Below are 11,213 nucleotides of genomic sequence, written 5' to 3'. Positions count from 1 at the left end.
GCGGCGCCGCGATACCATTGGCCGGCAAGCCTGCCGCTCAGCGCGCGCCGGATGTGGGCGCGGGGCCGCGGCAAGTCGCTCCCATCGCTCGCGGCACCTCTGGAGGGCCCGCCTCCCCGGGCAGGGGATTGGCTGGAAGGTCAGAGCCCCCCCCCCCACAGGAATAAGAATGGTGGAGCGAGCACAGGGCCCGCCTCTGCTCATCGGCGATTGGCGGAACGCTCACAGGGCCCGCCTTCCTATGCGGCCACTGAACAGCCGGGTCATGACCCAGCCGAGTGACCGCAGGGACATGATGTCATGGCCACGTCACGACGTGACGAGTTTTTTTATCATGGGTGTGTTGGGCGGTGACGCCATCAGGCAAAGTGCAGTGACGGTGTGCATCGACCTCGTCACGTGATGTCACTGTGGCCCGCCGTGACGTCATGCACACGCTGGGGGGAACGGGGAGGGGTTGCGACTGTCGCCCAGGGGAGCTGAGGGTTTTTTTCCTCCGAGGACGAATATGGTACAGTCCAGAGGTGCTGAAAGAGGGGGGGGTCATATGGTACAGTCCGGGTGGGGTGGGAATAGGCGACGGCAAACTGTACCGGGAGGGGCGGGATGAGGAAGTGCTTTTGCACTGCACCCCCCTTCCGGTAAGAAATGGTACAGTCCGGGGGGGGGGGTGCTATGGAACAATCCCAGCAGAACATGGTAGAGTCCGGAGGGGGGGAGTTCCATGGTACAGTCCGCGAGGGCCGATATTTAACCCGGCGCGCGACCCGCCCCATTCCGCTCCGGTCCCTTTGTGACGTGCTCTGACGCAGCGTGAGATCGCTCCCAGCCAGGGCCCCTCGTGCCGCGGCCGCGCAGGGCGGGGTTTCCGGTTCCGCGCGTCAGTGCCCTTCCCCCCGCAGGGGCGAGATGGCGGCGCTGGGGCGGTGTGCGCGGCGCGCGCTTCTGCTGCGGGGTTTCCCGGCGCGCGGGGTTCGCGCGGGGTCGGGCCCGGGGGGCGGGGCCGCGGCTGCCGTTGTGTCCCCGCCCCTCGCCGCGCGGGCCCCGCAGCAGCCGCACGAGGAGGAGGAGGACTTGATGATGGCGACGCTGCGCAAGGTGAGGGGGCGGGGCCTGGAGGGGCGGGGGGGGTGAGGGGGAGGGGCGGGGCACGGCACTGAGGTGGGAGAGTCTGAAGGGGCGGGGCCTGGAGGGGGAGGGGGAGGGGCGGGGCACGGCACTGAGGTGGGGGGCTGAGGGGGCGGGTCCTGGAGGGGGCGGGGCCTGGAGGGGGAGCGGAGGGGGCGGGGCCTGGAGGGGGAGCGGAGGGGGAGGGGCAGGGGGCTGCACTGGGGGTGGGAGGGGGCGTGCAGAGTAGGGATGTTAAATTTTGATTAATTAACTAATTGACTATTCGATGGATTTTCCATCAACTCTGCGATTAGTTAATCGACTATTCGATTAGCCGCCGAGGGCGCTTCCGGGTTGAAAGGCAGCAGGAGCCCGCCCGGCTCTTTCCAAGGGCTCATTGCAAAGAATGAACTGGAGCCGGGGCCAGCAGGGGACTCTGAGCCCCCCCCCCCACACACACACACACACTGGCCGGAGCTCCATGGTACAAGAGCCGCCACCGCGTCCCTCCCATGGAGCTGGAGCTGGAGCTGGGGGGAACCGGCTTTTCAGCAAGGGGCAGGGAAGTGGCTAGTCGCTCACATCCCTAGTACAGAGCAGGGTGTGTGGGGGTGGGGCAAGTTGGGGGACCAAGGTGGGGCCGGGGATTGCATTAGGGGGCAGGGGTTTGGGCAGGCTGTTAGAGTAGGGCTGGAGGGGGCAGAGGGAGTGGGGGTGCTCGGGAAACCCAGAGCAAGGGGAAGGGGAAGGAGCACATCGTGAAGGGATTCAGGGTTGTGGGTGGGTGCAGTGGGGCCTGGGGGCAAGTGCAGAGGGAAGGAGGGTGCAGAATGGGGCGTAGGGCAGATGGGATGGAGGGATAGGCAGGTGGGGGATTTGTGGGGGAAGGGGTTGTACTGGGCTCCAGGCTAGAGTTCCAACTCTGCCTGTGAGACCCCAAGATTCAATTCCTAATTTGCAACAGCCTCCTTGTGTGGCCTTGGGTCCATTCCTTGACCTGTCTGTGCCTCAGTTTCCCATCTGTGTGGTTGGGGTGAGGCCTGTCAGGTGCTTGGATCTCTGTGGGGGGGCAGGGCGGGATTGGGGAGTTGGGGTGGGTTGGGGGGCGGTAGAGATCGCTGGGAGAGGGCGCCATGGGGCTGATGGGAGGGATTGGTGTTGAGGCCAGACCAGGGTGATTGGGGGCACAAAGGGCTCATCCTGCTGGCAGAGACAGTCATGCGGGGGGGGGAATCCCTGCCCAAGCCCCACCCTTGCCCCGTCCCCTCCCTTAGCCCCAGTGGGGGTGGGCTGAGAACCCAGCGCCTCAGACCCTCTCTCCCTGACTGACCAAGCCAGGGCTGCTGCCCAGTCTCCTTTGTGCATTGCCCTTGGCCGGGCCCAGACAAGGTCGCTGGCGGGTGGGGAACGCTGCCTGGGAAAAGGCCCCTTCCCAGCTCTCTGCTCCCTTCACTGCCAGGGGAGGGCGCCCCCCAGCGCCGAGCTGGAGCCGGCTCCCAAGCACGGCCTCGCGGTTTTCCCCAGGGGCTCTGTCCGCAGGAGCAGCGCCTGCCTCCGACAGCTGTGCCCACCTGCCCGGGCGCCGGGCCTGGCCCCGCAGGAGTTCAGTGCCCTGCCTCACTGGCCATGGGGCATAGAGCTGCTGGCGGGGGCAGCTCCGTGCCTGGGCTTGATCGGGGGGGGGGGGGGGTAGAACTCCAGGCTCTGGGAACCAAGGTGCTAAATCCCTCACTGCTGTGGCTGCCAGCCCCCCCCCCCAACTCAGTTTCCCTGTTTAGATTCCCACCCACCCCCTTAATCCTGTGTGGCCCATGCTATGTGGGTCACAGGCAGTGCCCAGCAGGGGAGCCAGCTAGCCCTGGCCATGGGGGGAGAGGGGCTGGAGCCAGGGGCCTCTGCCCTGAGGGCTGCTGGAATGAGGGGCACATTCCCCCCTTTCCTCTGGCATTCACCTGGGACCTGCTGGCCTCAGAGCCAGGACTCCTGGGTTCTCCCTGGCTGTGGGAGAGGAGCGGGGTCCAATGGTTAGAGCAGAGGGGTGACTGGGAGCCGGGACTCCTGGGCTCTCCCTGGCTGTGGGAGAGGAGCGGGGTCCAATGGTTAGAGCAGAGGGGTGACTGTGGCCAGGACTCCTGGGCTCTCCCTGGCTGTGGGAGGGGAGCGGGGTCCAATGGTTAGAGCAGAGGGGTGACTGGGAGCCGGGACTCCTGGGCTCTCCCTGGCTGTGGGAGGGGAGCGGGGTCCAATGGTTAGAGCAGAGGGGTGACTGGGAGCCGGGACTCCTGGGCTCTCCCTGGCTGTGGGAGGGGAGCGGGGTCCAATGGTTAGAGCAGAGGGGTGACTGGGGCCAGGACTCCTGAGCTCTCCCTGGCTGTGGGAGGGGAGCGGGGTCCAGCGGTTTGGGAGCCACCCACAGGCTGATCCTCTCCCCTTGTCAGACCAGGCTTGGCCAGGTTGGTGCGTGGGCAGGGACCGATTCTCAGCTCCCATGGGGCCTGCTGTCCCTCCCTTCCCCCCTCCCGAAACAGCAGCTCCGTGTGGTCTGCTGCCCTGATGCACGAGTGGGACGTGCCCTGGCAGGGTAGCGCCAGGCAGCAGACCTGTCTGTGTGGCTGGTCCCCAGCTGCTTCAGCCCAGAGGTGGCTGCATCCCAGAGGGGGGAGCGCCCGAGGACAGAGGAAGGCTGCTGTGGTGACTCGCGTGTGCCTCGGGCTGTCCTTGAGGCGCTAACGGGCCTCCCGCCGGCTGGGAACCGGGCTCTTTGCGCCTCCAAGTTCCTGCTCCTGGCGGGGGTGGCGGGCTGCCCCCTCCCTGGCTGGGTTATTTTCAGCTCCCTCTCTTCGCTGGCACCTTCCTGGCCTGGCTGTTGTATCCGGCGTCGGATCGCACCGTACGGGCCTCGAGGCTTCCCTGGGCCAGGGCAGAACCCCGGCTCCCCGCTAGGGATGGGAATGGCCAACGGGTGGGGGCTGGAGTGCCCCCGGCCCCCCGTTAATCGTCAAACCAGTTAACCAATGAACCAGGATTTGACATCCTGTCCCAGCCTCTCCCTCGCTCCCCTCCCAGTGAACCCCGGAGACCTGGCTGCCGCCCGGCCTGCTCTAACCACTAGGCTTCACTCCCTTCCCGGCACCTGACCTTGCCCTGAGGGAGCTGTGGGTTTGCGGCTCCCGCTCCCTTTCTCTGGCTTGGGTGTTAATCCGCTTGTGAGCAGGCAGGGAATCCGGCTGCTGCTTGCGAGATGGGGGGAGGGCTGGCGGGGGGGACAGGTTGGCCCCCTTGCAGGGACATCGCGGCTGCATTAGCAGGGGGACTTCAGCGAGGCTGTGAGGACGAAGGGACTGGCTGGATTCGTGCCTGCCCGGGGCTGACATGCAGCCACCTCTGGGGCAGGCCGGCTGGAAACAGCCACACGTAACAGCCCCGGGAGGACTCGCCCGGTGCAGAGGTGCAGCCAGCTCTGGGGTGGGCTGCAGGCTGCAGTTGGAGAGCCCCCTTGCTCTCCTGCAGCCCTGCCGGTGCTGGCCGTGGGGACCCTTGGGGAGGGCTGGGAGCCAGGGCTCCTGGGTTCTCCCCTGGCTCTGGGGAAGGGGGGGGTCTTATGGCATCCGGCTCCCTCCCTGCAGTGTGGCTGAGATCTCGGGTGGAGCCGCGAGGGCTGGGGGGGCCGGCAGGGGAGGGGCCGTGTCATGGGGGATGGCTGACAACAATGGGGATAATTAGCTCCTGCTCCTGGTATGTCAAGAATGCCTCCCCCGCGCCCCCAGCGCTGCCTGCCACCTCTTCCCCCCCCCGCTCCGCACACAGCCCCCCACAGCTGGGGGGAGCCTCCTAGAGCGGGGGGGGGGGGGGGGAAGGAAGCAGCAGGAGGTGCTGTCAGCTGGCAGGGCCTGGCGCTGGGGGGATGGGCAGGGGGTCAGGGATGGGTGCCGTGGAGCAGGGGAGTGCGCTCCCTTGCAGTCCGGGGGGCTGGGCAGGGGGCGCTGTTCCTTGGCAGTCAGGGTGGGGGGCCTAGGCAGGGGGGCTGGGGGGGGCAGGCAGGGCCAGTGGCTGTGCAGGTGCTGTGCTGGAGGAGGGACAGGGTTGGGGGGAGCGCTCTCCCTTGGCAGGCAGGTGGGGCACATGCTGGGGCAGGCAGAGCTCCTCTCCCTCAGCTCCACCCCCCCCCCCAGCAACTCCCGTCCGGCGCTCGGCGGGGATGCAGTGTTACGTTGGGCTGTTCAGCCCTGCACCACCCCAGAGGTGGCAGCATCTCCGTGCTAGGCGGCCTTCCATCCGGCTGCTCCCCAGCTGCCCCGGGCCCAGCGTTCCTGCCCCCCGGCTGTTCTGCACCCTGCTCCTCCCTGGAGCCGGCTCTGCACGGCAGCTGGCTGGGGCTGGGGGTGGGGGCGCGGCAGCTGGTGTGGTGCAAAGTGGGGGGGGCGACCTGCTTCCTGCCTGACTCATCCTAGCTAGCAAGTGGGCGAGGGACGCGAGGCGAAGGCAGGCACCTGCAGCCCTCTCCTCCTGGGGCTGGGAGAACCCAGGCACCCTGGCTGTAACCACTAGCCCGTGCTCCCCTCCTGGAACTAGGGAGAGACCCAGGAGCCCTGCCTCCCCCCGATGGTTCCAGGAGCAGCAGGCAGCGAATGTGGGGGGCTCCGAGAGCCGGAGCTGCGGCTGGTCCTGTCCGTACAGCGCCGCCGAGCTCCTCGCGGTCCAGGACCCGGGCGGCCTGGCGCGGGGGGAGGCCTGCCAGGCCCTCGGCTCGGTGGCCTCCTCGGCCCGGGGCAGCTGGGTCCAGAGCTCTGGGCTGGTGGGCGGGGCCGGGTGGCGGGCTGGCTCCGCCCTCCACTCATCCGGCAGAGTGCAGGTCGGCTGCTGTCTCCCCGCCGCAGGGCTGGAGGCCGGGGTGGCGAGCGGCTGCAGCGACGCCCCAGTGTCTCTCCCGGTGCCAAACCAGCTGGTCCTGTCCGTGCTCTGGCACCGGCTCAACACCCTGCGCCCAGCCCTGGAGGTCCTGGCTGGGTCTCCGCAGGGGTCTCCTGCCTCCCCTGGAGGGGCCTGGTCTGGCCCTTCCGCCTCCAGGCCTTGCAGGCCTCCAGTAGTGCAGGGAGTGTGACACGGAGCCCCTTGGCGCAGGCCTTCCTCTGCTGCCTCCGGTGCGGCCGGCAGCTTCTCCCTCCACCCGAGGGGCCTTGGCGAGAGCTCTCCGAGCGGCCGGTTCCGCCAGGAACGCCTCCAGACCGGGAAGCTGGTCGGTGGCCAGGTCCGCTGCGGCCAGCGGGGGAGCGGGCCTCCTCGCGGAGCCCCTGCACCACAACCCGGCCAGGTGGGGGGGTCCCCGCAGGGCGCCGGAGGCTGATCCCAGGTCGGAGACCTCCTGGACTATGACGGGACTGGGTGGAGCCCCACACACTCACTCCGCGCGTGGGGATCTCCCCCCCCCGCCCCCCCGTCCCCCTCCCCGCGCGTGCTCCAGGAGGTGGAGGTGGCTTTGCCGCAGCCTGTCCTCAATTTCCGGCAGCGAGCCCTGCGAGAGGGCACACCCTCCCCTCCCCCCACGGCTTCCCCATCCCTGGACCCCCAGCCAGCGCAGGATCCGCAGCCGCTCTGCGCCCAGAGGCCACCTGCACACGCTCGTGCTCCGTACGGTTCACTTCCTCACCCTCGTGTCCCACCCCGACACCAAGTGGCGGGACTCCTAGGACCTGTGGAGGGTGGGGATCCCTGCTGGGCCAGTGTCTATTCCACCCTAAGCCCTGGCTCATCGGGGACGTCCGTGGGCGGCTCCTCCACGGCGCCGTGAGCACGGGCGTGTGCCTGGCGCAGCTCACCCCCAGCCCAGACCCTGCCCCTTCTGCGGCGGGAGGGAAAACCTGGAATGCGCCAGGTCGCAGCCCCTCTTCCGGCTGCTCCCCTCCCCTTTTTATTTACGCCCTCCCCATCCGTGGCCCCCACAAAGTCGCGAGACCACCCCCTGGCCCTGGCGAAAGCCGCCGTACGCGGCACGGGAGGAGGATGCTGGCCGAGGGGTTCTCCCCCTGACCCGCTCTCTGACCCTGTGTTCTAGCGTTTGTGCCCCGGAATTGGTTGGTCTCTAGGTGTGGGGTTTCAAAGAGTGCCAAGGGGGGGGGGGGGGGGAGGCAGATGCAGGCGGATGAGGATTGTTGGGAGGGGCCCCCGAGGGATGCCAGGTTGGGGGGAGGCCCGGCGTAGCGCCCTGCTGACTCCACTCTGCCCCCAGAACCCGGACTTCCACGGCTTCGACCCGGACCCGCAGGTGGACTTGTTAAACATGCGCCTGGCCTTCTTCTTCGGCATCTCCCTCTGCATCGTGGTGGGCTCCACCTTCGTGCACTACCTGCCGGACTATGGGTGAGTGGGGCAGGGCGGCAGCCCGCGGGGACTAGTGGTTAGAGCAGGGCGGGCCAAGGAGGGGGCTGAGAGCTGGCTGGCGGGGGGCTCGTTAGGCGGCTGGGCCGCAGGAGCCCTGGGCTTTGCGAGCAGACGGGAGCAGCAGCAGCGTATGGCGCTTTGCTTCCGCTGGCTCCGTGTGCGTCACCAGCCCCCTCCCCCCGCACACATCAGAGCCCCCCCGCCCGCTCCGACGCGGGGCTATCTATAGCGCAGCGCTAAATATACCGCGCGGCTGGCAGGCCATCAGCAGCCGCATGGCTGCCCTGCGCCCCCGCAGCCCAGGCGTGGCCCGGACCCCGCTGCGCAGCTAGGGGGGCTTGGCCGGGGCTTGGCCAGGGGGGCTCTCCGAGGCTGGCAGGGCCAGGCCCCAGGGGCTCGGCAGCAGCCGGGAGCCATGAACCGGGGCGATCTAGCTCAGCACCAGCAGGCCTAGTGGTTAGCGCGGAGGATGCTGCGAGCTGGGACTGACTCCTCTCCCAGCTGTGCCGCGGGGGCGCGTCTCCTGTCTCTGGGGCCTGGGAAATCCGCACCAGAAAGATCCTGTCCCCCATAGGGCCCCGCCCTCGCCCCCCCTCGCCCGCTGGGTGGCCCCCGCGCTGGCCCCTGGCTGGGAATGGGGTGGGCCGGGAACCGCCATTCTTCCGGCTCAGTTCTCACCAGCCCCCAGCTCTGTGCACAGCCCCAGCCGCTCCGACAGGGGGACACACCCTGGGAGAGGCCCAGCAGCCCGACCACCCCCTAACCCCCCTCTCTCGTTCCCCCCAGCATGCGGCAGTGGGCGCGCCGGGAGGCCGAGCGGCTGGTGAAGGAGCGGGAGCGTCTGGGGCTGCCCGTCCTCAACTCCAATTACTTCGACCCCAGCAAGCTGGTGCTGCCGGACGAGGAGTGAGGGGGGCTGGGCAGAGCCCCCCGCCCTGCCTGTGTGAATAAACCTGTTGAGCCACTTGGCCTGCCTGTGTCTGTCCGTCTGGGGGGGGGCGGGGAAGCCGGGACTCCTGGGACCCAGCGGACCGGTGGGGGGGGGGGGGGGGGATCTGACCCACCCGGCCGCTGGCTGGGCTGAGCTGAGCTGATTCTCCTGGGCTCGGGCGGCTGAAGTCTGGCTCTCGCCTGCGCCGGGCCTGCGACCTCCCAGGAGAAGTTAGGGCCCGTCCTGGCCACCTGCCCCAGAGGCAGTCGCATCGGTGCTGGGCGAGCTGTGCCCATGAGCACGGCACGGGGAGGGCGAGCAGGACCGACCAGAAACACCCCTCCGGGGTCTGCCCCCGAACCGCATCACTCTGCCCCCCGGCCTGCAGGCCTCCCGCCCCCCCACTGCTGCGAGCCAGGGGGCGAACCCAAGTGTCCTTCCCCCACCCCTCCCGTGGCAGCAGACCCAGGCCTCCTGCCCTCCCCCCTGCCAGGCAGTGGAGCCAGGCCTCCTGCCCCCCACTCCTGCGAGCTGGTTGGTGAACCCAAGTGTCCTCGCTTCCCCTCCCCCCCGGCAGCAGACCCAGGCCTCCTGCCCCCCCCCCCGCGAGCCAGGTGGTGAACCCAAGTGTCCTCCCTTCCCCTCCCCCCGGCAGCAGACCCAGGCCTCCTGCCCCCCCCCCCCCCCCTGCGAGCCAGGTGGTGAACCCAAGTGTTCTCTTCTTCTCTCTTCCCCCCCCCCCCCGCCAGGTAGCAAACCCAAGCGTCTTCCTCCTCTCCCCCCCCCCCCCTTGCCAGGTAGTGGACCCAAGCTTCCTGCCCCCCCACCCCTGCGAGCCAGGTGGCAAACCCAAGTGTCTTCCTCCTCTTCCCCCCCCCCCCCTTGCCAGCCAGTGGACCCAGGCATCCTGCCCCTCCCCCCAGCCAGTGGACGCAGGCCTCCTGGCTTCTCTCCTGCACCTGCAGGGACAGGTTCCGCAGCCTTGGGGCGTGCGTCAGCCCCGGCTCTGCCCTGCTTCCCTGAGCGCTCGGCGCCGTCCCCAGGGCCAGAAATAGCAGCTCAGCCCCAGGCGAGCCGGCCCTCTCGCGCTGGCTGCAGGCCCGGCCTGGGGAGCAGCCGCAGGGCACGTTGTGTGGGGCTGTTCCCGGCTGCTCCACCCCACGCGGGGCCGGGGCCCAGACTGCCGGGGGGAGGGGACAAAGCTGGATCCCTCGGCCCAGTCTGTTTCTCCTGGGGGACCTTGGGATTAGCCAGGTCTGAAGTGTGGCCAGGCAGGAATCGGTGGGGGGGAGGGGGCGACTCTAGCTGGTACCTGCACCCTGGGAGAGGTGTCCCCGGGGGAGCCCGGTCTCCCCCTGCCGAGCAAAGGGGGGTCACATTTCAACCTGCAGCCCCCCCAGCACCACCAGGCCCCGCCCTCCTCACCTGCAGCCCCCCCAGCACGGCCAGGCCCCTCCCTCACCTGCAGCTCTCCCCCCCACCCATAACCCAACCCTGCCAGGCCCCTCACCCCCCACCTACAGCCCCCCATAATGCAGCCCAGCCCCTTAATCCCACCTGCAGCCCCCCATAACCAGCCCTGCTGGGCCCTTCACTCCCCACCTGCAGCCCCCCATAACACAGCACAGCCCCTTAATCTGACCTGCAGCCCCCCCCATAACACAGCCCTGCCGGGCCCCTCCTGACCCACTGCCCCCCCATAACACAGCCCTGCTGGGCCCCTCCTGACCCACTGCCCCCCCCATAACTCCTCCTGACCCACTGCCCCCCCATAACCAGCCCTGCTGGGCTCCTCCTGACCCACTGCCCCCCCCTATAACACAGCCCTGCCGGGCCCCTCCTGACCCACTGCCCCCCCATAACACAGCCCTGCCGGGCCCCTCCTGACCCACTGCCCCCCCATAACCAGCCCTGCTGGGCCCCTCCTGACCCACTGCCCCCCTATAACACAGCCCTGCCGGGCCCCTCCTGACCCACTGCCCCCCCCATAACAGCCCTGCCGGGCTCCTCCTGACCCACTGCCCCCCCATAACTCAGCCCTGCCCCCTCCTGAACCCCATCTGCAGCCCCCCCCATAACCAGCCCTGCCGGACCCCTCCTGACCCACTGCCCCCCCATAACACAGCCCTGCCGGGCCCCTCCTGACCCACTGCCCCCCTATAACACAGCCCTGCCGGCCCCTCCTGACCCACTGCCCCCCCATAACACAGCCCTGCCGGGCCCCTCCTGACCCACTGCCCCCCATAACCAGCCCTGCCGGGCCCCTCCTGACCCACTGCCCCCCCATAACACAGCCCTGCTGGGCTCCTCCTGACCCACTGCCCCCCCATAACACAGCCCTGCCGGGCCCCTCCTGACCCACTGCCCCCCCATAACACAGCCCTGCCGGGCCCCTCCTGACCCACTGCCCCCCCATAACACAGCCCTGCTGGGCCCCTCCTGACCCACTGCCCCCCTATAACACAGCCCTGCCGGGCCCCTCCTGACCCACTGCCCCCCCATAACACAGCCCTGCTGGGCCCCTCCTGACCCACTGCCCCCCATAACCAGCCCTGCCGGGCTCCTCCTGACCCACTGCCCCCCCATAACACAGCCCTGCTGGGCCCCTCCTGACCCACTGCCCCCCATAACCAGCCCTGCCGGGCCCCTCCTGACCCACTGCCCCCCCATAACACAGCCCTGCTGGGCCCCTCCTGACCCACTGCCCCCCCATAACCAGCCCTGCCGGGCTCCTCCTGACCCACTGCCCCCCATAACACAGCCCTGCCGGGCCCCTCCTGACCCACTGCCCCCC

General features: G+C 69.2%; 1 protein-coding gene across 1 annotated transcript; it reads left to right on the top strand.

Moving 5' to 3' along the window:
• The first annotated feature begins 788 nt into the window (after positions 1 to 788).
• Positions 789 to 8,456, top strand: NDUFB11 (NADH:ubiquinone oxidoreductase subunit B11). Its single transcript, XM_075914961.2, has 3 exons — positions 789 to 1,098; positions 7,337 to 7,467; positions 8,275 to 8,456. Exons 1-3 carry the CDS (start codon positions 910 to 912, stop codon positions 8,396 to 8,398), a joined length of 444 nt encoding a protein of 147 aa, XP_075771076.1. The 5' UTR covers positions 789 to 909; the 3' UTR covers positions 8,399 to 8,456.
• Positions 8,457 to 11,213: the final 2,757 nt, after the last annotated feature.

This window comes from Pelodiscus sinensis, chromosome 18 (genome assembly GCF_052426305.1).
Source record: "Pelodiscus sinensis isolate ZL-2025 chromosome 18, ASM5242630v1, whole genome shotgun sequence".
Taxonomy (NCBI): domain Eukaryota; kingdom Metazoa; phylum Chordata; order Testudines; family Trionychidae; genus Pelodiscus; species Pelodiscus sinensis.
The sequence above is the reverse complement of the archived record's forward strand: the minus strand, read 5'-3'. Positions and strand labels throughout refer to the sequence as shown.

Excerpts from the sequence above, each read along its gene's own strand:
- NDUFB11 (XM_075914961.2), top strand. The coding sequence starts at position 910 with ATGGCGGCGCTGGGGCGGTGTGCGCGGCGCGCGCTTCTGCTGCGGGGT. Across the intron at positions 1,099-7,336 it reads TGATGGCGACGCTGCGCAAG|AACCCGGACTTCCACGGCTT; the intron begins GTGAGGGGGCGG and ends CTCTGCCCCCAG. Across the intron at positions 7,468-8,274 it reads CACTACCTGCCGGACTATGG|CATGCGGCAGTGGGCGCGCC; the intron begins GTGAGTGGGGCA and ends CGTTCCCCCCAG.